Source organism: Epinephelus lanceolatus, chromosome 17 (genome assembly GCF_041903045.1).
Source record: "Epinephelus lanceolatus isolate andai-2023 chromosome 17, ASM4190304v1, whole genome shotgun sequence".
Lineage (NCBI taxonomy): Eukaryota > Metazoa > Chordata > Actinopteri > Perciformes > Serranidae > Epinephelus > Epinephelus lanceolatus.
Window position 1 is genome coordinate 17,148,017 of NC_135750.1, and position 23,592 is coordinate 17,171,608.

A 23,592-nucleotide genomic window follows, 5' to 3' on the forward strand; every position below is an offset into this window, starting at 1 on the left:
TACTAGATGTGCGTATGTGTATGTTTTTGTTTATTGCTGTTAAAATCAATAAAAATATTGTTGGAAATAACCCAATTATGTCATCAAGGCTATCTCAGATTGAATATATGGCTCCAATTTGTTTTAAAAGAAGCCAGAGTGATGTGTTTAGGACATAGAATTTGAAAGACATTGGCATTGACCATACACTGTATAAAATAATGGACGCAGCCACCGTGAGGACCACTGCTTTGTGGACCACTGTATTGAAGCCTCGAGTTCGGCCTTTCAGCAGTCGCCATCTTTTTTCTTTATTGTTAGTAAAGTAAAAAATTTTATATGACACTTTTCACAGACCAAAGTCTCAAAGTGCTTTCCAAGGGCAACATACAACAAAACATAGCAGGAAGAAGCGACTACCCGAGCCACCTCGTTAAGAGTGTGAAACCGTAAAGAATCTCAGTACACAATGAAAGTACACGAAATAAATAAAATACAGAGTTAGTGCGTAAGTTACCCAAATGCCTGCCAAAACAGATGTGTCTTTGGCTGGCTTTTTAAGGAAACCGCAGTCAGCAGACAGCAGGCAGCAGGGGTGCAAGCAGAGCATTCCAGAGTTAAGGTGCGACTGCCTCAAAAGCCTGATCACCTCGGGGTTTAAGGCAAGTGCAAGAGCTAACTAATGTTAGCTCAAATGAGTAGTCAACAATCCAGTTTTCTACATCCACAGAACTTCCATAAAAATGAAATGCTTGGCAACCAGAGGTGTCTAATCGAGACAGGCGTTTATTTGTCAAAATGTGTAGCTACACCGGGCTAGTAAAAGGGACTGGGTGTTTATTGTACCAGGCTGTAAACATGTTTATTTCTGCTGTAAGGTTGGGCATTTTAAAAATGGCGATCCATGGGGATTTACTGGCTTCAAGAGCCAGCCTCAAGTAGCCATTAGAGGAACTGCAGTTTTTGGCACTTCTGCGCTGGCTTCATTTTTTAATCCTGGAGGTTGCCACTTGGCATTGACCAGCAGAAAAGGTCTAACAACAGACACTATGAGTTGCATAGCAGGAAATGTAGGATCCAGTGTTTTTGGAGCTTGACCCTAACTAGTGACGAAAAGTCAGTATATATCTGAGCCTCTGAAGCTTCGTTTTTGACCACTTTTTAAAAAAAAAAAAAAATAAAATAAATCTGTCTTTTGTGAATCCCCTAACCTAATAAAATGTAATGCCAAATCACTAGAGTGTCACTTAAAAATATATTTGAAGTATGTATAGACTGTGCACATAAAAGTAATTACAAATTACAAATCAAATACAGCACTTAAATGTAGTCAATCATATGATAAAATGTACTAATGATACACTGTTAGTTCATTAAGTGGATTGTTAACAGTCTACTTTCCAGTCTAACCTGGGTTGTTGTGGAATAAAGCCTTTACTGTAAGGTTTCTTTTTATCCATGTCTGCCATATAGCTCTCAAAACAAGAGAAAACACAACCTGCAGTTTCTAGTCCTGTTATTTATTTGACAGCTGGACCCTTCAGAAAGCTCACCTGACCCTCTCTGTATGTTATGCCCTCTCAGTGATGCCATCTAGTGCCTTACATGTAGGAGTATCTCAGGGCTTGGCTGGTGCTGAGCAGTTGGTAGCTGCCAGCACTGACAGGGGCTCTGAGAGGTCGGAGTCGTGTCGTCCAAACCACATGACTTGCTCCCCTGCCTGCGCCAAAGCTGCCTCTTCAGACTTCAGCTTGTGGTTGCGGGGGAACCGGAGGAACTGCCTGGTGCTGGCTGGAACATTAGCAGCCTGTTTCACCGTAAAGTCAGCCTGGTGAACCGTGACGTCCCCCCCGGTCTCTTCAGGGCTGCTGTGAGCTCCGTTGTGGCACAGGCAGAAGTGGGAGATGTTCTGCTGTCTGTGATCGAGACACTTCCTGCGGCCCACACCCTGAATACCAACATGGAAAAGATATGGTTTCCCTTCAAGGTGTAATATGGTGACGGATCTGAACTTTTCATAATGGCCTTCATTTCTTTTTATACTCACATGACTGAAGACAGTGATGTTGTCTTTTAAGGCAAGCTTGTTGTCATGGTAGGAGAGTGGATACTCTCTGGATATCTGTAAAGAAACTCAAGCTGGGATGACACTATAATGTCTGATACAACTGAATACAGTGGAATAGGGTGAAATGCTTTGATAAGAAGTGCAATAAAATCTTTCAAAGCCCTGGGCCATGGCTATACTTTGAAAAAAAGAACACTCATACCAAACACTGTATTATCTACTGTACATACACACCTGCTGAGTTTTCAATTTAGGATAGCGCTGCAAGTTCAAAGCCTGAGGCAACGATGAGTTAACCTGAGTCAGCATGGTCCCAGTGCTTGTACAGGCCTCACGACTCCTCATCTCGTTTTCAGGTGAAACTGGATGAGCAAACTGAGAAGGAAATGACAGAAAAGCTGATTATCACTCATGTTCAGATGTTATGATTCGTAATGAATGAATGATTGTATGTAAAATGAGGATTTTCTTACCCATTTGCCATCATTGCTCATTGAAGAATATCGCTTTCCACCTTTTACCATTTTTCGCAACAGTTTGCGAGAGTAGTTTCACCAGTACAGTACACACACACTGTCAAACTTAGCAACTAATGCAAACACACACTAGTGGCTATGGAAACGTGCTGCTGCATGCACAAACAACCTGAAATGTGATCTGGATTTGCCATGGAGATGTGGAACTGGAATTCTGGCAGTAAATATACAAAAAAAAGCCAGTTTTGTGAATATTTAATTACAGCCATGTTAAGTAATTTTATGTAAAATGTGAGATTTTCCTTCCTTATTTTTTTAAAATGTTGAAAAATTATCCAGACAGTCCTTGTTAAGGAGCTCTGCAGTTCTGCAACTGTGGACTAATTTGCGACAAAACGACATTAAATTGGTGTGTATGAAACTTACAAGAAGGATTTCTCTGATGGACGACAAAACAAACAAAATTAGCATATAAGCAGCTTTATTTTTGCCAACACTGGATACAGAAAAAAAACATACATACTTATACAATATAGTTATTTTTACTTTTTGTCAGTTTTAATAGGAAATGTTAATTATGCAAAAGTAATTTTAAAATATGTTTTTTAAATAGCCTACACTTTTTGACACAGGAAGTAAAAAATGATTCACGTGATTTTCTGTGCAAATAATCTTTAAAAAGTGAAAATAGGTACATAGTCATAAATACCAAGCCCTGACTGTACAGTAGCACCAGCTTTGAATTGTTTACTACCTTAATGGTACAACTGGAAGCATTATTTTTAATTCTTTAGTGAGGTGTGTTAATCAGGCCAAAGTCCCGACGTGGTAAGTAAACTGGAGTGTAAGTGACATTACTTAGGAAAAGGGGGGGTTTAGTTAAAGCAGCAAACGTAAAATTAGTCACTGTGACAAAATCTAAATTTAACAATATATTTAGAAAATATGGGAATAATTTTTGTTGGCATTTTTGCCTTTATTAGATAGAAAAATCGGTAACGCTTTACTTGAAGGTACCCACATAAGGGTGATATGACACTGTCATAACTAGGACATGACACGGTCATGAACCTGTCATTATGTACATGTTATAAATGATTATGACTACTGTCATTAAGTGTCATTTGGTTTTTGTAATGACAAGTTGACATTGTTTGGGTTGTCTTGATTATGACAACTTGACATTAATCAAAGTGACATTACCAGAAGTTGTCTTTGTCATGACAAGTTGACATTAAATTTGTTTGGGATGTTCTTATTATGACAACTTGACATTGACATAAAGACATCTACTGGTAATGTCATCCTGGTTAATGTCAAGTTGTCATTATAAGGTCATCCCAAACAAATTTAATGTCAACTTGTCATGACAAAGACAACTTCTGATAATGTCACTTTGATTAATGTCAAGTTGTCATAATCAAGACAACCCAAACAATGTCAACTTGTTATTACAAAAACCAAATGACACTTAATGACAGCAGTCATAAACGTTTATGACATGTACATAATGTTCATGACAGGTTCATGACCGTGTCATGTCCTAGTTATGACAGTGTCATGTCACTCTTATGTAGATACCTTTAAGTAAAGTATTACCAAAAAATCTAGCATGAAATGGACAATGGACATTGGCAAAGGGCCAAAGCAAGGACAAAGCTTTTGTACGCGGGGCACCTGCTCTACTAGGTGAGCGAGTGGACACCCCACAGTATGGGAATCTTCAAATTAATTTGTGGGTGAATTAAAAAAAGACAGATAAGAAACCAAACACCTCTAGTAGCAAGCGCTCACTCCTTCTCATCTTTCTGGTGCCACATACAGGCATATTAGTTTCTACAAACAAATGGAGGATGGGGAAATGTACAGAGAGGTCATCTTCAGACTGAAAATTGTTGCTCCAGGATCCCATGAGGAATATTAGACTCCAGCCACAGCTGAGACACAGTAGTGATCTGAGTGTCCCTGTTGTGGATCTGTTGTATTATTGATCCCTGAGGACGAGATGAGCACGACAAAAAGGTTCAATTACATGTTTTAGGTTACGCTCAACACACTGCTTTAGAAGCTACCATCCAGGGTCCAAACATGTTCATATTCTTCAAAGTAAGGTAACGTGTAGGCACGCATAGATACCCAACCCTTGTTCCTTATTTATGTATCTTTTCTTGAAGCACTCAAGATGTATAAAAATGGCTGCCTAACATGGTTTTATAGCTGACATCTCGAGTCCACTGAGTTATTTAATGACGGCTAAATGGGCCCTCATCTGTGCTGTTAGTGCTTTGTTGATCATGATAACATTGTCTTGACCTCATCAACTGGACCCTGTTAATTAAGAGGGTCATAAGGATGCTCTTAATGAAGGCTCTTGGTGCCTATGACAGTCCGTGTGGTGCAGCACTACAGTGAACTAATGGTATTAAATTAAGAGGCAGCCATTTGTTTGCACCTCCTGCATTATGCATTAAACATTTTGAAGAGAGTGCTGATTCTTACTCGGAGTGACTGATGTAGGCGTCTCTGTTTCGCTGCTCCAAGAGCTCGTCACTATGGGAACATACTCTTTTCTCTTCTCCCTATGGAGGTGCTTCTTCAGCTGTTTGGCCAAACGTTGCCACCTGGTGAAAAGCAGTAATCAGACACAACTTGAAATCTCCACAACTGTGGTTATGTTATCATTCAAAGTAAAACAGAGATCACACTTACCGTTCCACTACGTCGTTGTGCTTATTCAACCTGTCTGCCTCCTCCCTCTTCTCCACCATCCATCGTTGCATGAGTTCATCTTTCTCTCTACGAGCCTTTGCCAATGCCTCATTTAGTCCTTTCTGCTCAGCACGCAGGACTGCCAACTCTTTGGATTGACACTCGATGGTGAACTCAAATTCTGAAAGGGTCGCCTTAAGGGTGTTACTCCCTTTAGCCAGAGTGCGAGCCTCTTGACGGTAGTGGGACACACTGAAACAGACAAGTCATGAAACAGTGATTTACTGTACCTTAGATTAGCTCGTGGTACTGTTACTTTAAACTTTTAGATGTTGGATTATAGGTCACGAGTTCATCCACTAATGGCGAAAAACACAGAGTTGCTAAAGGTGGATTCAAGCTTCCTTATCAAGGTCTTTCAGGGTCAAATACAGTAGCATCTTGGGTGTGTTGCTTGAGTGATGTTATTATATGCCCAAAGTAATCACATTAAAGTGGAAATAGGCACGTTTTTTGCTTTAACTTATCATTATGAAGTGAATGTTGATCATTCAGTGTAATGGTTACAGAATAGTGACACCACTGGTGTTTAGTTTGGTTCCCTATAAGCCTTGCTTTCACTATGCTATTCTATCCATTTGGTATGATCTCACAGAAAACTGAAGGTTCAGTTTACAGCACAAAGGAAGCGTGGAACTGTGCAACCAAAAAACGAAGATGATAGTGGTATTGCTTACCCTGGTATCTATCGGTAGCTATCCCTTGTTATCAGTGTAAGTTCTTAGCAGTTACTATGCCCAGTAGCGTATGGTGGAACAACCCAACTAACTTTGGAAACTCTAGCCGGCAAAAGATAAAGAGCCTCGTTGCTAGGCTTTGAGAAAAACGGAAAGTGATCTGGTTGTCTTTGTGACAGCAGCGCCAACAACAGCCTAATGTCACTTCAAAATGCTAGAGGGGAAAGTTAAAAAAAATTGTCCATTTCCAATTTAACAGTATTTTATTTACTTTGTAACATACATAGCGATAATAAGAAGCCTTTCTTTAAAAGGACTCGCTTGCTAGATCCAAGAGTCTTGCTTACTGGAGCTTGCTAGATCACAAAATAAACTGACAAATCAGGTGGATGTATTGTAAGGGACTGTATGCAAGGTATAGAGTTGAGTTGCTGAATCTGACATGTCATCCTATTAAAAGTCCAGTTTCTAGGATTTATAGGCATCAATAGTGAGGTTGCAGAGCTGAAACTTCTCCCGTGTGCCAAACGTGAAGGAGACATACGGTGACTGACATGGAAAACTCAAATTGGCCTATCTAGAGCCAGTGTTTGGTTTGTCCGTTCAAGGCTACTGTAGAAACAACATGGTGGACTCTGTGGAAGAGGACCGGCTCTGTTTGATATGACTAAATAAAGGTAATGAAAACTCAATTATTATTATTCTGTGTGATCTTAAACGACTGAAAACATAGTTGTGAATGTTATATTCCATTTCCACCAATAAATGCCCCTAAATCCTACACACTGGACCTTTAAAAAAGCCAGGCCTTCCCTTGTGTTATTAATATCTCCTTTGTACCCACCCCCTGACTTCAGAAACAACTGCAATGCCCTCCCCATAATATCTTAAGACTGTATATTTATGGCAAACTTAATAAAATATTACAACACAAGAATCTAGCTGCTTCCTATGTTTGAGAAAATAATAAATAAATAATAAAAATGATTTTCATACAGTGCCTAAAGGTGTCCAATGCTTATCTGTCTCTTCAGATTGATAAAGAAGGGAGCATACTGATAGCTTTAGTTGTCCACTGACAGTGATGCTCTGAAAACTTGAAATTACCGTGACTGCCAGTACTGCAGTTCAGCCTCTTTCAGATACAGGACAGCGGTCAGGTCGGAGACAGTCTGAGACAGCTGGGGGGACAAAGGATGAAAAAATGTAGGCCTATGCTAATAATAATTTCACAAGGTTAAAGCCACTTAAAGCCATGTATTAATGTATTTCTGATTATGTCTCACATTTATAATAAATATTTGTGCAAACAGTTGCTGCTTACACAGTGGAATAATGTCTGAAACATGTTCATAATTGGATTTCTCCACATTTAACCAACACACCTTTTCTGCCAGGTGTTCACTCTCTCTCAGTTGGAGTTGAAGGAGTCTCGTGTCTTTCCCAACTTGAACTCCACCTTGCTCTGAACTGGAAATAAAAAAACAGTGTTTAAAGATCAGATTTATAATAAAACAGAATCAAGCTTTGTGCATTAGATCATCAGACAGGCCAAATATGACTCTACATTTCTCACCTCTTAGACTGATCATCCAAAATTCGCTTGCGAATTTCAAACCGTTCCTCCAGCTGAGACACTGAAAGAAAACAAACACATGTCCTCAGGCTAAAACAGTGAGAGCTTCATCACTGCAAAGGTTGAGTGAGGAAATATTCATCTTACAGCTTGTAAAGACGCCAGCATATGGCAGTTTCTCTGTTTGGTCTCTGTGTTGCAGCTGAGCGCGCACGTGATTCTTCCAGCTTCGCATTGCAATAAAAACTATTTTTCACACGGTCCCCAAAAATGTCCTGCAGAGGTTGGTTTGACGCGTCTTTTCCTCTGCTCCCACTTGATTTTGGTCGAAGGCGAAATTATTGTTAAATGGGAGAGTTGTTAAAAGGTCCCGTCAGCAGGAATGAAATGCCTGAAGCAAAGTTTCACAGCTCCTCCCTGTTCAGTCAGTCAGCTGCTTTACATTCCCCAGCATTATATAACTTCTGACCATGATTATATATATATAATAATATAATATAATAGTAATATAAAATAATATATGGTAATTTTATACCTCAACTTTGGTTTGTTATTTTCAAAGGGAAATATTTTGTAAGCTACTTTTAATACATTGACAAGCTACTACTAGCCTAACTTTATATCTTAAGATTTTATTAAATCTATATTATATTATCTTTATGTACACAGAGCATACAAACAAAACTTTCAAACGAAAAACTTTCTGCCACTTACTATTCTTAAGTGTTATTCTTTACTTTATGCTGCTAATATTTCCCAAGACAGCATGTTTTATGTCAAACTTAACTTAAAGACTATTTGTACATTTACATATAGCTATTTCTACATAAATAAAAGACACACCACTGAATGCAATGTAATATAATATGATATCAAATATTATAACAAAATAGAGCCATTGTGTAATATATAGATAAACCACAGGGCATTAAAGTAATTAAATTAAAGCTGTAGGTTGGCACTACTAACTTTGTTAATTAAACTAAATTAAATTAAATTAGATTAAATTCAAATCAATTTAATTTAATTCAATTTAGTTTTATTTCATTCAATCTAATCTAATCTAATTCAATTTAATTTAATTTAGTTTAATTTAATTTGATTTAATTTAACTTCATTTAATATTAATACCAACATTTTTTACAAATTAAAACGCTTTGTAAAATAGTTTTTTAAATAATGATTAAGAATTATGAATAAAATAATAATTTGTTGTTTTTTTTAAGCCTACCTTTTGGCTGCAAAATATGAAATATTAATATAAACATAACATTTAATTAAAAACTAGTGGACATACTTTAAAACGTGATTGAATTTCAAAATAAAATATAACGGAACAGAACAGAACGTGCTCAACTTTTCTACAACGAGGCTCTGGCACATCTTAAAGTACTTCCGGTTCATATATTTTTCTAAATAAATCGCAAAAACTGAAATATATTCTTTATATAGACGCTAATATTATGCGTTACAATGTGTTAATTTTTTCCTAAAATTCTGAGTTATTCTTATCGTCGAATTAAGACATAAAAATGAATTTTGTAGTTTTTCTTACCGTTAAACCGGAAGTTATTACTGCTCGCACTAACGTGTGCTCTGACAACAACAGACTGGCAGGCTGGTGATAGGAAGAGAAGCTGCAGGCATATTTAACAAGTCATGTAAGGGCTAGAAATTATTAAGGTTAACAAAACAACAACAGCCCGTCATGTGAGCGTCGTCTAGCTTTAAATTAAATACCGTGTTGCATGACTACACTTCTTTTTTTGCATCTCTAGGAGTCAGCGTTGTTCTTTAAAAGGAGCTAGCCTGTCAAGCTAGCAAACTCGAGACAACTTTATTGACATAAATGACGCGTCTCGCTGGTTATCTAGCTAATGTATAGGTTGTCCGTGAGTTGTCGAAGACATGGATAGGTTGTCTAATTGTTAAAAAATCGCCAGTTTGGTGTGTTGAACGGTCGCGTGTCCAGTATGAGCGCATCAGCTGGGGATAGAGAGCCTGCTGGGACCCCTCTGGATAATGCAAAGGAGGAAATCATTGGCCCTACCTGTTCAGGAGAGAACAGCAAACATGTAAGTAACCAGAAAGGTTTATTTAGATGAAGGACCTCGATCTAAATCCAACGCCTACCTCTGTCAGTGACCCCTGGTCATGCTAACTTCCTTACAACATGATGTCTTACCTTGTTATCTTGAAGGACTCCGCAGTGTGCACAGGAAACAGTGAAATAAAGAGCCGGGCCGTGGTGAAGTACTCTGCTGCCCCACCTCCCACCAGTTATGCTCTGCTGCAGGAACAGACAGACCTGAAGCTGCCTCCTGCCAACTGGCTGAGAGAAAACCCCCAGCTGGGCAGCGCTGGCACCACTATATTAGGGTCCAGCAGCAAGAGCAAGCCTTTCTCCAGGTACATCATCATGAGAAATACTATTACTATAATTGATCTTTATCAATTTAGTGTGGAACTGTACTGTGGTTTCTGTAGAGATGTTTAGTTTTTGCTTAATAAAGAGAGTACGCTGTCTGAGTGTACTTTCCATAGTGGTGAGACAAAACACAAAACTGAAAGGAGTCCATAAGACCTTACATCACACACTAAGTGCTGCATTCACCAGTCTACAGACACGTTCTAGTGCAGTGGTTCCCAACTGGTGGTCGCAGGGTCATTCAGAGTCGCAAGTGACTCTCGAACATGTCAAATTTGAAGTACAGTGAATTTCCAGCACAGAGCTTTTATTTTGAAGTGCCGTTTTCTGCTGTAGAGTGAGTGACTAATGGATAGCTACTTGACAGAGACAGCAAACTAGCTTGACGACTTGGCCATACTTAGTGTGACATAGTAAAGGTTAAATACATTAAACTGTGTGGACCTTGAACTAATGACTAAGGAGAAATCTGGACCCTGTTGCCGGACTAGTTGGGAACCACTGTTCTAGTATGTACAGTGGGGTTAAGTGGGATTCGTGTAGTCTTTCATTCCACTCATATTTTGTATTCATCATCAAGATGTTTTTTTTTTCCGCTAACATCCTGCACCATTACAGTACAAAATGTACTTTTCACATGGTAGTCTGCAGGTAACAAAGAACACAAACAGTAAACAACAAAACTGAAAGCAAACACGGCAGCACAGCATGCCTCCTTTCTAAGGCTTTCTGATAGATCTGGTATCTATTGATCCCCACTGGTAATAAATCTGAGGAAGCTGCCCCACATGTCAGTGAATCTGGACTCTGATTCTTTCAGTTTGGCTACTATGAATTCGTATGAGGCTGTAAAACTCATAAGATCAATTTAGTCCTTTCAACAAGGTGTGCTTGTGTTTTTCCAGTTCCTTAGTATAATCTTGGCTGCATTAAGGAAACCTGCACGAGCTAACCTAAACAATGCCTTTATAAGTCCCGATTGTAGACCATATACAGTACAGGCCAAAAGTTTGGACACACCTTCTCATTCAATGCGTTTTCTTTATTTTCATGACTATTTACATTGTAGATTCTCACTGAAGGCATCAAAACTATGAATGAACACATGCGGAGTTATGTACTTAACAAAAAAAGGTGAAATAACTGAAAACATGTTTTATATTCTAGTTTCTTCAAAATAGCCATCCTTTGCTCTGATTACTGCTTTGCACACTCTTGGCATTCTCTCCATGAGCTTCAAGAGGTAGTCACCTGAAATGGTTTTCCAACAGTCTTGAAGGAGTTCCCAGAGGTGTTTAGCACTTGTTGGCCCCTTTGCCTTCACTCTGCGGTCCAGCTCACCCCAAACCATCTCGATTGGGTTCAGGTCCGGTGACTGTGGAGGCCAGGTCATCTGCCGCAGCACTCCATCACTCTCCTTCTTGGTCAAATAGCCCTTACACAGCCTGGAGGTGTGTTTGGGGTCATTGTCCTGTTGAAAAATAAATGATCGTCCAACTAAACGCAAACCGGATGGGATGGCATGTCGCTGCAGGATGCTGTGGTAGCCATGCTGGTTCAGTGTGCCTTCAATTTTGAATAAATCCCCAACAGTGTCACCAGCAAAACACCCCCACACCATCACACCTCCTCCTCCATGCTTCACAGTGGGAACCAGGCATGTGGAATCCATCCGTTTACCTTTTCTGCGTCTCACAAAGACACGGCAGTTGGAACCAAAGATCTCAAATTTGGACTCATCAGACCAAAGCACAGATTTCCACTGGTCTAATGTCCATTCCTTGTGTTTCTTGGCCCAAACAAATCTCTTCTGCTTGTTGCCTCTCCTTAGCAGTGGTTTGCTAGCAGCTATTTGACCATGAAGGCCTGATTGGCGCAGTCTCCTCTTAACAGTTGTTCTAGAGATGGGTCTGCTGCTAGAACTCTGTGTGGCATTCATCTGGTCTCTGATCTGAGCTGCTGTTAACTTGCCATTTCTGAGGCTGGTGACTCGGATGAACTTATCCTCAGAAGCAGAGGTGACTCTTGGTCTTCCTTTCCTGGGTCGGTCCTCATGTGTGCCAGTTTCGTTGTAGCGCTTGATGGTTTTTGCGACTCCACTTGGGGACACATTTAAAGTTTTTGCAATTTTCTGGACTGACTGACCTTCATTTCTTAAAGTAATGATGGCCACTCGTTTTTCTTTAGTTAGCTGATTGGTTCTTGCCATAATATGAATTTTAACAGTTGTCCAATAGGGCTGTTGGCTGTGTATTAACCTGACTTCTGCACAACTCAACTGATGGTCCCAACCCCATTGATAAAGCAAGAAATTCCACTAATTAACCCTGATAAGGCACACCTGTGAAGTGGAAACCATTTCAGGTGACTACCTCTTGAAGCTCATGGAGAGAATGCCAAGAGTGTGCAAAGCAGTAATCAGAGCAAAGGGTGGCTATTTTGAAGAAACTAGAATATAAAACATGTTTTCAGTTATTTCACCTTTTTTTGTTAAGTACATAACTCCACATGTGTTCATTCATAGTTTTGATGCCTTCAGTGAGAATCTACAATGTAAATAGTCATGAAAATAAAGAAAACGCATTGAATGAGAAGGTGTGTCCAAACTTTTGGCCTGTACTGTATGTCTCCAAGAGGGCAAAAAAGAGTGGTGTGCTTGGCAAGGGCTGATCCAACTACTCCGTAATAGCCCCAACCACTCGTGTCCAAAATTGGAAAACAAGTGGATAGTCCCACCTGAGATGGAGAAAAGAACCCATATAGCTCTGACATTTCCGTCTTAGACACATTTTGTGTTTCTGCCTCCCTCTTACATTTTAAAATGGTTTGATTTTAACATTGTTGACAGCATGTTGGATACATCCGGCTAAAACTAATGCAGTCTAATACAACAGCCATGCAACAAATATGATGGCTGAAATGTTAAGTTATTGTTGAAACTGTTTTAGTTGGGGGTGTTAATTCAGAAGTTGAATTTAAACTCATGGTTATTTTGGAGTTTGTAGATTGTTATGCTGTTGCATTGTATTGTGTCACAATATTTAAAATAGAATTATATAAAATACAGTGTAGACACCATAAATGAGGAGCAGTGGATAACTTGTCAGTGGGTAAATCACGGATACTGAGTCATCGGTAAATGCCTTAAATCATTAAGCATCCTCACCCGATCCATGTCACCATCAGCAGACACTCTGTAGTGATTAAGCTCCTTTTCTTCTTTTGTAGTTTTGGGATGGCGTATGAATTCATTGATTGCATCGGGGATGATGTCGACGTGGTGTCAGACTCAGAGGTTTGTGGAGCTGTTCTAAACATTTCTGTCTTTGTTTTTCAAACATGCACCTGATGTTATCATTTTTTTCTGTCACATTCAGAACATCAAGAAGCTTCTGAAAATTCCCTACAGCAAGTCGCACGTCAGTATGGCCGTTCACCGCGTGGGGAGGACGCTGCTTTTGGATGAGCTGGACATTCAAGAGCTCTTCATGAGATCCTCTCAGGTACAGGAGGGCTCATTCGAGACTTTAAGTATAGATAGTATGCCTATAGTATGTTTTGTGTATGTGCATTAAATCATTGTATTCTCCTTGGTATGTGTGTGTTGTAGACAGGAGATTGGACATGGCTAAAAGATTTCTACCAGCGGCTAATAGATCAGAAGTGGCAGAGGAAAAAGAAGAGTAAAGAGCACTGGTATCAGAGAGCAATCCTGTCAAAGTTCCTCTACTATAGGTGAGCACATGGGAGTCATGGGAGTTAGGTTACACTTCATCTTAAGGTGCATGTTTCCCAGTCTTTATCCAACAACAACTGCTGTGTTTCCTCCAGTATAAACGGTAATGGGGCTGCAGAGCCTGTTCCAGACAACCCGGATGAAGGAGAGGAGGAAAATGAGACAGATGAGTTCAGTTCTTCGTGGCTCACCAGCACAGCATCTGATACAGAAGAATCAGACACTCCCAAACAGGTACAGTATCTTAGCTGTTGGACAGGTATTCAGCAGTCTCCAATCAGGCAGTGTTACTTCAGGAATTAAATTAATTTCTTCTTGATTAGGAATCAGTGTGCATTAGCCATTCATGACTTTCAGGATTTAGTGAGATTAAATGTGTTAGAAAATATTGTTTTTTGATTAGACTGGCCCTTGGTTGGCTGCCAAACTTATGTGAGTGAAGGTTTTGGTTTGCACTGCTTGCACTGACAGTATTGCCACCATTACATGTGCAGGAAAGTGTGTCAGTGGACAGCAAGTTTGCTCTGGGTCAGGTGACGTCTGTACCCAAAGAGCAAAACCTGCCTATGCTCTTCAACGAAGGAGAGAACAGTCAGGTAATACAATCTCTTACCCTTCCTTAATCGCATTCTTTCCACAGCTGGTAGCATGTGTCTAATGTCTGTGTACATTTTGATGTCACTTGTTCGACAGGGTTTAAGAAACGACTTTGTGCGAAACATCATGTGGACATTCGAGGATATCCACATGCTGGTCGGGTCCAACATGCCTATTTTCGGAGGTGGTCGCTATCCTGCCGTCAGTCTGAGACTCAGGTTGGAATTTCAAACCATTTGCTCTCATTAAGCATAAAAAATTAAAACTTATTTAGAGCGAAAATGACAATGTAATCATGTGATTTTAATGGCATTGCTGTTGCTTTCTGTTGGGGTCTTGTCTTAGATATCTATGTCAGCAAGATAATGCAGATTAACACATGGCATTAATTTAGTTTATCTGACCTCAGAAGGTGAGCCACAAATGTAATTTTGGATGCTGCAGCCTCATCAGAATTACACAGTGGTTCCACTATATTATTCGTGTTTAATCTAACATCTGACCTTTAATTTTCTGACTGTTTTTCAGGGACAACAATAAGCCAATCAACATTCTGACAGGTATCGACTACTGGCTCGACAATCTGATGTGTAACGTCCCAGAGCTTGTCATGTGCTTTCATGTCAATGGCATTGTTCAGGTAAATTATTGTTTGTAAGTATTATATCTGTTTGATGATTGCTATGGTTAATGTTCTCAGAAGGACATGATCTGTATTTTCTAAAGAAGTTGTTTTAATGATTAAAAAAACGTTCTGAAGTTCTGAAAATCACTCATCGCTCAGCCTTTTATTGAAAAGTGGGAGTAAAAGTTGTCGCTGTTTTTGCCTGTATTGTTTTCTCTGCAGAAATACGAGATGATAAAAACAGAAGACATCCCTCACCTGGAGAACTCGACTTTTTCAACGAGGGTGGTGAAAGACATCGCCCAAAATATTCTCTCCTTCCTCAAGTCCAACTGCACCAAAGAGGGTCACACATACTGGCTTTTCAAAGGTGGGAGATAACTGAACAGGAAGTTTTTGTTTTTCCTGAAGTTTTGTGCCGTGCGCTGTGCACTTGTCTATCCTGATGTTGTCTAATGTGATTTCTTGACTCCACAGCTAGTGGGAGTGACATTGTGAAGCTTTATGATCTTACTACTCTGTGTGAGGAGGCGGAAGAGGAGAAGTGTCAGAATCCCTTCACTCTTCCTGTGGCTGTGTTGCTATACAGGTAAGTCTCAGGAAAGACTCAGGATAGGAGCATCTTTGTACTTTAGGATCACTGCAGTTGCGAAAACTTGGAAAATCAATAAATTTGAGGGGCTGAAGTTCATGAGTAGATTTTGAAAAATGTCTTTCTGTCCAAAAAGAGCTTTTAGCATGGCACAGAAAGTTTATTTAATATTTTACCTATAATATGTATTTTATGATTTGGTTAAGCTGACCAGATCTTTAAATGTATAGTTGGACTTCAGTAAGTTTAAGTGCGTGTAGTAGGAGGCCTGAAGAGCCAAAATAAGTATGTAATATTATTGAAAATATGGCAAGTGATTAAATTGGTCATTTTAAACTCTTGCAAGTGAGTTATGCCTAAATAATTAACAGTAAAATGGTGAAAAACTGTAATGTGTTCTTGTCTATTTTCTGTTTTGCGGTGCAGAGTTGCCAGTAACTTGATGCTGAAGGCGAGGCAAAACAGAAAGCACTATGGCACAATCAGAACTCTGCTTTTAAACTGCGTCAAACTTCTGGATGAGGACAGGCACCCCCAGGTAAGCTTGGATTTAAAAAGATATTCCACCCTTACTTAAAAAGTTAAAATTAGATACAAGTGGGACAGACTTGGACAGAGAAGAGATGATGTGTAACAAAAGTCCTGTACCAAATTAGTGATCAAAAGCAGTATTTTCAGTCTATATTTAGACAGCGGGGAAGCAAAAAGTGACTTTATGTGAGATTGCCAAAGTTTGGATTTGATTGAACTTGACTCTTCTCCTGATCTCCTCCATCACCTGTCTGCTCAGATCATCGCCTCCGCCCACTACATGCTGTCAGAGCTGTTCCAGCTCGACGAGCCTCTGGAAGAAGACGAAGGGGAGTCGCTCCGGGCCGGCGGCTCAGAGGACAGCTACAGTGACGAAGACAGGGAGGAAGAGGAGGAGGAGGAGGAGGAGCTGAGCGAGGACAGCGACGACAATGGCTCCTACAGCTCTTGCTCAAGCCCACAGGATGATAGTAAAGCCGTGGCCGTGATCCGCTCCGTTGGGGAGCTGTCGGTCCCGGAGAAATACAAATCCACTCATCAGATCAGAGTGAGTGCTTCTTAAAACACACAGACCTGTGGGGACAGTGTGGAATACACAGATTAATATGTTGTATGAAACACCAAAGCATAATCTTCCATTTTCTTTCAACCATGCAGCCAAGTGGTGCTTTCCCTGTTTCTCAAGACAAGGAGGAGAGATGCAGACATGTCCTGAGCTATGTGCTAAAGGCGAGTGCATGATATTTATATTTAGCGTACATACAATGCTAATAATGTTATGTCACCTACTGTATTAGTAATTATGGTAATATACTACACAGGGGATGAAGGCAGTGGATGGCACCATCAAGAAGGAGAGTGACCTCCCAGCTGCAGACCCTAACACTCCCATTCCTCTTAAATATGAGGATAGAAGTGCAGTTGGAGCCTGCGCTGCTGAGCAAGGCATCTCTCTTCTTCTTGAAAGAGGTCAGTCTACAGTCCTTATTTCAAAGATATAACACCGCATAATAAGACAGGAAACAGGTCAGCACTATGACATACACCATGAGTCTCCGTCTATTAAGTTGCAAGTGTTTTTGCAAACGAAATACACACATTCTTCATCCCTCAAGCCTCCAAATGTCTTTCTGCTGCTTTTCAAACATGTGCGCGTCATCAGCGAGGCCACTGCAGGCGGACCAAAAGCATCCAACACGCTCTGGGATGATCCCCGGGTCATGGCAGCACCGCATGAAGCTGCAGCTCTTCCTCAAAGCCTCCAAGGCGTATTACGTCCTGTCTGATGCAGCCACGAACTTGCTGAAGTACGGACGAGCCCTGCGCTACATCAAGCTGTCTCTGCAGTGTTATGGTAAGGCTATTTATAAGACTGTAACTGACATTTTGCTTTGTTGAATGCTTACTTTTAAAATGTCTGCCCGTCTTAATTATTATAGTGTCATTTATTTAATGTATTAATTCAGTTAAAGTTGAATAAGAATTGAGTAATATAATTTAACATCCACTTTTGGCCATTTAGATATAATAATCAAATAAATAAGCTTCATGCTGCTACTGTAACTACGTTACTACATTTTATGAGGCAATATAATAACTCATTTAACATTTATTTCTCTTTCCCAATCCTGCTGCTTCTTCCATTGTTTCCTCCAGATGCCTATTGTTCAGTGAGCGGTACACTGCACCCGCAGGTGCTGCAGTTTCACAGCCAGTGCCTGTCTCTGTGTGGGGACATCCAGCTGATGTTGGCCCAGAATGCCAAAAACAGAGCAGCTTACCTGGAGGAATACAGCTACCAGACCAAAGAAGACCAGGAGATCCTGCACAGCCTGCACAGAGAGAGCAGCTGTCAGGGTGAGTCGCTAAAGAGAGACAAATGTACAAATTTTAAAGCACACAGCTGCCTGCTTTCATGCTTGATATATTGAAATTAAGGATCTTAAAGGCCTGGTGTCTCCTTATCCTTTTCTGTTCCACTAACGCCAGTCACAATAAAATTCCAGCACTTGTTTCACCCAAAAATGTAATTTAATTTAACTCCACTTGTCATTGCCTTTTCTCTTTACCCACCAGCATTCAACATGGCGACAGACCTGGCCATGGACCCAGAGTACCAGCTGTTTGTTAGCAGTAAGTGCTACGAGGCAGCGTATGAACTGCTCCTCTCAGAGGCTTGTAAAGATCATGCCTCGGATCAGCTCGCACAGGTGCTCAAAAGGCTGGGAAACATCCGCAACGAGATGGGAGTGTACTATATGAACCAGGCTGCAGCAATGCAGACAGAGAAAGAAGGTACGTGGGATTAATAGACAACAGATGTAACTTTGAAAATTGTGTACAGAAAACAGTACTGTACCTAATTGGTCCCTCTCCTTCCTATTCTAGCCAAGAAGTCTGTGTCGGTAGCAGAGCAGGAGATGTGGAAAAAGAGCTTTGCCTTCTTTGAGAAAGGCATGAAGGATTTCGAAGCCATTGGGGACAGCACCAACACAGCCCTGCTGCTGTGTAACACTGGCAGGCTGATGAGAATTTGTGCTCAGGCCCACTGTGCCGTGTCTGCCGACCAGAACAGGGGGGAGTTCTCACCTGAAGAGGCTCTGTACTACAACAAGGTGTCATGCCAAATCCTTCATGTCTTGGAATGTAGTGGGAAATTACTTGTTCTTTTGCAATCTCTATTGTTTTTATATCCATCTTCCAACATGTCGACTCTCCCTAGGATTCTGTTAATAAATAATTTCATCTAATCTTTTATGTCAGGCCATAGACTATTACTTGCGGGCTATGAAGTCACTGGCAAGTCGAGAGAACCACCCAGCAGTGTGGGACAGTGTGAACTGGGAGCTGTCCACTACCTATTTCACCCTGGCTACACTTCTGCAGGACTACGCACCGCTGTCCAGGAAGGCCCAGGAGCAGGTGGGTTTGAACACATAGTAAACGGATATTATAAATTGGATATCGTACTTTATATCCTACAAAAGTTGGCTTTATACATTTAAGAAAATCTCAAGATCATTTATGATATGCACATTACATCCAAAAGGAGATCATGGTGACTATATGGGTGCATATTTAAAACCATCTATCCCTGTGTGTGTTTTCCCAGATTGAGCGGGAGGTGACTGAGGCAATGATGAAGTCCCTAAAATACTGCGACCTGCACACTGAGTCGGCTCGTCAGCCGCTCTACCAGTACAGAGCTGCCACCATCCACCACCGCCTGGCCTCCATGTACCACAGCTGTTTCCGCAACCAGGTGGGACACCATGTCAGATTATACAGATTATTTATTTTCTCAGTATTTGTTTGTTTTTGTGGTAATAATTCACATATCTTAGCTGTCTATGCCAAAAATGCGTTATTTTCTGCAACAAAAAAAGGACTACACACTGACTAGAATAGAGTCACTGGTGACGGGATGTCTGTGTTTATTACTTACGGCAGTATAACACACACTGAAGGATGTCTGTGTTTCTGGCTCTAATTGTGTGACAGGTGGGGGATGAACACTTGAGGAAGCAGCATCGCAGCCTGGCAGAGCTTCACTATAGCAAGGCTGTCTGTTTATTCCTCAGCCTCAAAGACGCACCCTGTGAGCTGCTCCGCACGCTCCTGGAGAGGGTGGCCTTTGCTGAGTTCACCATGGCAGGTGTGTAACTGTTCTCAGTCATGTTTGGTTTAGTCAAGAGAAGAGAAAGAGCATTTCCATCCACAGCCTCTTAGACTCATTACTATGTTTGCACAGGTCAGAGCAGCAGTGCGGCAAAGCTGAAGAGCCTCACCGGAGCAGTAGAAATCATGACAGAAACTCGCCACGCTTTCCAGCTGATTCATAAAGAGCTGCTGGAGGAGCAGATTCAGGTACATTTCAGAGCAGCAGATGGGAGTGCTCACTCATGCTGATGCATCTTTGCAAAGCTTTGTTTGGGTTGCCCTCTCTTGACCACACACTCTAACCTACAGCATATTTTCCTTTCACTTCCTGTGCTGTAGTTGAGTCAATCAGAAGCTGCTGAGTCGGCAGAGTCTCCTGAGGTGGCCCCTGCTCCGGCCTCGGGACTGAACCTTGAGGAAGTGATGAAGTTAATTGGCGTGTTTGAGCCCAGTTTCTCCTTCCTGTTGCTGCAGCTGATCAAACTGATGACGACAATGAAACGGAAACCAAGGTGAGCAATAATTTAGAAATCTTATATGTTAAGCTATATAGGCATCTCAAAGGAATACTTAACCTGCAGAGTGACCATTCATATATCAGTTAAGGTGCTTTCACACCTGCCGTTTGGTTCGGTTCAATCAAACTGAGGTTTGTTTGCCCCCCAAGTGCGGTTCGTTTGGACAGTTGTGAACACAGCATTCGCAGCCAGACAGAGACCTTCTTGAAGAGGTGGTCTCGGTCTGGTTACAAACAAACTCTGGTGCGGTTCGTTTGTGGTGAGAACATGTTCCAACCTCAATCTGAACCAACTGCAGTCACATGACACATTGTTTGGGTTAAACATGAGCATGTTACAGTCCTGGAGGATTATTAATGTGCACCTCCTCCTGTACTGCCTTAATATGCACATTCAGCACATCCAATGCATCAAAACATTGTTTTCTAGTTGGAGCCGCGCCTCATTTTCAAACTGTATGGTTTGACTAAAATGAACAATGACAGCAATATAGTCCACGATGAGCAGCGCTAAAACCAACCTGCGTAATTGTCCCTCCATTGTGACATTAGAAAGTGTTACATTTATTTTGCAAGTGTACTCTTCTTCAACATTTGGTTTACTTCCTGGATTTTTACCGCATGGAAATTCTGACCAATCAAGAGCAGCTTTCTTGCACAAGGCATTTGATCTGGTCCTCTTGTAAATGCTGCTGTGAGAACATGAACCATCTCTAGGCAATTACGCAACTTTGGAACAAAATTAGTTCCTGATTAGGACCAAAGCAAGACAACTCTAGGTCTGAAAGCACCCTTACTCACAGCGTGTTACCTTTAGTTTGTGAAGAAAGCTTTGTGCCTGAGTATGAGTGTGCATATGAGCTCTCTTTAGGTGTTTTGAATCATGACGTTTTAGTGAGAAGTGTTTCTGCACAGCTTTTGTGAGACTTTGTAAATAGATGTTGTTGTTGTTGTTAAACGTGGGCCCCAGTGACTTAAATTCATGAAGAATGTTCACCTAGTATTCCTTTAATATCCTTCAGACTTTTTCAGTGGTCTCTTCTGACCAACTTATTTATGTCTATGACAGCAATAAGGATGAGGAGCTGTTGAAGACCTATAAGAATGTTTACTCCAAGCTGCTGCGAGCTGAGAAAAACGCACCTCTGCTTAACCGTGTGGAGCTCCACATAGAGCTCCTGCAGCAGCTTACTCCCAGAACAGGAAGTGACGACAAGGGTATGCATTCATGATGAAGACACAAACCACAGCAAGGAAGACGCTCAAGACCTTAACTCTTCTCGAAGCGCCACACTGGGGAAGATCCAACAATTGTCTTCTATAAAATGCTGTGACAGAACACAATGATTTATAGTCACCATTATGAACAGGCACATGCTCAGGCAACACCGTCTTACCTGAATTACAGTTTTCAAAGCTAATTTCACCTCCTGCGCCTTTAAAACCAACTCATCTTTTTCTAACATTTGCATCACAGGTTTTCAATTGTACATTTTTGTGAAAAGAGTTGTAAATTCTGAAGATATTATTTAACTTTCTTATTGCTTATGTGGTCATGGGTCACACGTAAAGCTCCGATCTGTAGGATGTGTTGACTGTAAACATCACCCAGATTGCCTCATTTTTCTACAAACAAAAACATACGGCGTAAGATTTCACAGATGGTGTAATTGCGTATAACACAGGGGCTTTAACAGAGAGAAATCATTTAGCACATGCTCACAAAAATTGATTCATCGGACTATAATTGGTGTTTTTGATATTCAATAATACCAATAATGCTGTGAATAAAATTCATTGAAGTTTGACTGATAGCTGACAAGTTTAATAATTCATCAAGTGTGTTACTTGCTTTCCAAAATGACAGTGTGCAATAGTTTGGCAACATTCAATGCAAACTCAGAGGCTCGTGTGTCCACACGGCTGTATGTACAAATGAGTTTATATCAGCATGGTTTGCTGTGACATGGAAATAAAAAGTTTTTAATTGTATGTGCCTTCTGTAGATGTTTTGTTACCCTCATGATATTGTATGTTTCTATATTTGTCACAAAATACTAATGTGCTAATGCTAATGTGCTCTTGTGCTAGTAAGTAGTAGTATCACCGCGCAGTAGGAAGCGTGCACCTACTCATGGATGAGAGGCTCGTGCTCATGACAGCAGGAGATGTAAACATTAATGGTGTCCTCCTTGGCTGAGCTGTGACGCTAGCTACCTCCTTGGTGCTAGGTGAGCTAGCAGTAGAGCTAGCTTCTTTCTGCTTGTTGATTCTGTTGGTGGGTGTAGTTCGGTAGAAAGAAAATAGTTCCTACATAAGACTGCTCACAACAAGATCTGTGGATTATCTTGAGTAACCGGGTCATGATTTCTGGGAAGAGACATTGCTGTTGAGTTTTTCAAATGTATTTGTCTGTGCCTTGAGCACCACAAGCCAAATGCCAACTAGCTCCATTATACTCGAGAGAAGGCAGACATGTCTACGGCCGATATCTCCAACACCCTGCAACTCACACCAGAACAATCTAGATTGATAAATATCACTACAGGTAAGAAGAAAAATATGCGCTTTTGATTTGGGGAGGAGTTGTACCTTTAACTTTCAGTTTAATTATTCATTTGGATACCAAATATACATTATCCTCCTGAGACTCTGCATCCTCGTTTGAAGGCATCACATTTTGGCTTTACTTGACCATATACTTCCTTCTACTTAGACCTGTTGTCCTCGTTCGTGGACAATTTTCTGTGCCACCTAGTGGTAGTAAGAGCACAATACACTAATTTATGTAAAAACAAGATGGCAGCCATCTCTGTCAAGTCAGTCTGCAGCCAGTCCTGACACAAAAGTGGACAAAGTCCAAAACCTGATCACAGTTTATGGTTGAAACTTGTTTATTTAATAATGTTTGTAGTCTGATAATGGCAACACATTTGACGAAGTTTAGCCACAATAATAAACTAAGACACTGCATTCAGAAAGTACTGGTTTGAAAATGTTGGGACTTTATTGTCATCTCATTTGAGGACATTGGGACTTTATTATCATTAACAATGTTTAGTTTTTTGTACTTATTAGGTCCTACTGATCCAGAACAGCTAGGAGAAATTAAAAGTGAATACCAAACAAAAGGTCAGCTCTCAGGAGGATATGATGTAACATATTGGACTATTATTTCCATTGATTTATCCTGACATTTAAACATCTACTAAATGATCCTAAACCAGATTGTGCACAGCTGGTTTGCCTCGAAAAGACAGTTTGTAAAAGATTTTAAGTGGGTCAGACGACACTGTACCCCGAGGGTTCTGGCACTGGTCCTTGCAGCACCATTCAGCCCGGGTCACTGAAGAGGGGACAT

At 40.7% G+C, this 23,592-nt stretch overlaps 3 protein-coding genes across 3 annotated transcripts; 1 reads left to right on the forward strand and 2 right to left on the reverse strand.

Moving 5' to 3' along the window:
- Nucleotides 1-739: 739 nt before the first annotated feature.
- On the reverse strand, nucleotides 740-2,620 carry tex36 (testis expressed 36). The gene is made up of 4 exons (XM_033614105.2): nucleotides 2,521-2,620; nucleotides 2,282-2,422; nucleotides 2,027-2,101; nucleotides 740-1,927 (listed from the first exon to the last, which is right to left on the reverse strand). The coding sequence occupies exons 1-4, from the start codon at nucleotides 2,569-2,571 to the stop codon at nucleotides 1,598-1,600; spliced, it is 597 nt and encodes a 198-aa protein (XP_033469996.1). The 5' UTR covers nucleotides 2,572-2,620; the 3' UTR covers nucleotides 740-1,597.
- Nucleotides 2,621-4,086: 1,466 nt separating this feature from the next.
- Nucleotides 4,087-8,203, reverse strand: LOC117248697 (autophagy-related protein 16-1). The gene is made up of 7 exons (XM_033613917.2): nucleotides 7,693-8,203; nucleotides 7,546-7,606; nucleotides 7,355-7,439; nucleotides 7,077-7,150; nucleotides 5,233-5,484; nucleotides 5,023-5,144; nucleotides 4,087-4,517 (listed from the first exon to the last, which is right to left on the reverse strand). Exons 1-7 carry the CDS (start codon nucleotides 7,778-7,780, stop codon nucleotides 4,444-4,446), a joined length of 756 nt encoding a protein of 251 aa, XP_033469808.1. The 5' UTR covers nucleotides 7,781-8,203; the 3' UTR covers nucleotides 4,087-4,443.
- Nucleotides 8,204-9,130: 927 nt separating this feature from the next.
- On the forward strand, nucleotides 9,131-22,223 carry edrf1 (erythroid differentiation regulatory factor 1). The gene is made up of 25 exons (XM_033613916.2): nucleotides 9,131-9,620; nucleotides 9,746-9,954; nucleotides 13,202-13,268; nucleotides 13,351-13,476; nucleotides 13,584-13,708; nucleotides 13,805-13,943; nucleotides 14,204-14,305; nucleotides 14,403-14,524; nucleotides 14,835-14,946; nucleotides 15,154-15,301; nucleotides 15,409-15,520; nucleotides 15,950-16,061; nucleotides 16,314-16,601; nucleotides 16,712-16,783; nucleotides 16,876-17,023; nucleotides 17,217-17,408; nucleotides 17,711-17,911; nucleotides 18,131-18,349; nucleotides 18,443-18,669; nucleotides 18,818-18,976; nucleotides 19,167-19,316; nucleotides 19,556-19,709; nucleotides 19,806-19,921; nucleotides 20,054-20,226; nucleotides 21,301-22,223. The coding sequence occupies exons 1-25, from the start codon at nucleotides 9,519-9,521 to the stop codon at nucleotides 21,461-21,463; spliced, it is 3,738 nt and encodes a 1,245-aa protein (XP_033469807.2). The 5' UTR covers nucleotides 9,131-9,518; the 3' UTR covers nucleotides 21,464-22,223.
- The last annotated feature ends 1,369 nt before the right edge of the window (nucleotides 22,224-23,592 follow it).

What these genes read in the sequence shown, in the direction of transcription:
- tex36 (XM_033614105.2), bottom strand. Translation starts at nt 2,571, where the DNA reads ATGGTAAAAGGTGGAAAGCGATATTCTTCAATGAGCAATGATGGCAAA. An exon ending in TGAGCAATGATGGCAAATGG is followed by an intron (nt 2,423 to 2,520) that starts GTAAGAAAATCC and finishes TTTCCTTCTCAG; the next exon opens with TTTGCTCATCCAGTTTCACC. An exon ending in ACATCACTGTCTTCAGTCAT is followed by an intron (nt 1,928 to 2,026) that starts GTGAGTATAAAA and finishes GTTGGTATTCAG; the next exon opens with GGTGTGGGCCGCAGGAAGTG.
- edrf1 (XM_033613916.2), top strand. Translation starts at nt 9,519, where the DNA reads ATGAGCGCATCAGCTGGGGATAGAGAGCCTGCTGGGACCCCTCTGGAT. An exon ending in AGGCTCTGTACTACAACAAG is followed by an intron (nt 18,670 to 18,817) that starts GTGTCATGCCAA and finishes CTTTTATGTCAG; the next exon opens with GCCATAGACTATTACTTGCG. An exon ending in TGCTGAGTTCACCATGGCAG is followed by an intron (nt 19,710 to 19,805) that starts GTGTGTAACTGT and finishes ATGTTTGCACAG; the next exon opens with GTCAGAGCAGCAGTGCGGCA.
- LOC117248697 (XM_033613917.2), bottom strand. Translation starts at nt 7,780, where the DNA reads ATGCGAAGCTGGAAGAATCACGTGCGCGCTCAGCTGCAACACAGAGAC. An exon ending in TGCTGGCGTCTTTACAAGCT is followed by an intron (nt 7,607 to 7,692) that starts GTAAGATGAATA and finishes GTTTTCTTTCAG; the next exon opens with TGTCTCAGCTGGAGGAACGG. An exon ending in CTGCAGTACTGGCAGTCACG is followed by an intron (nt 5,485 to 7,076) that starts GTAATTTCAAGT and finishes TGTCTGTTTCAG; the next exon opens with TGTGTCCCACTACCGTCAAG.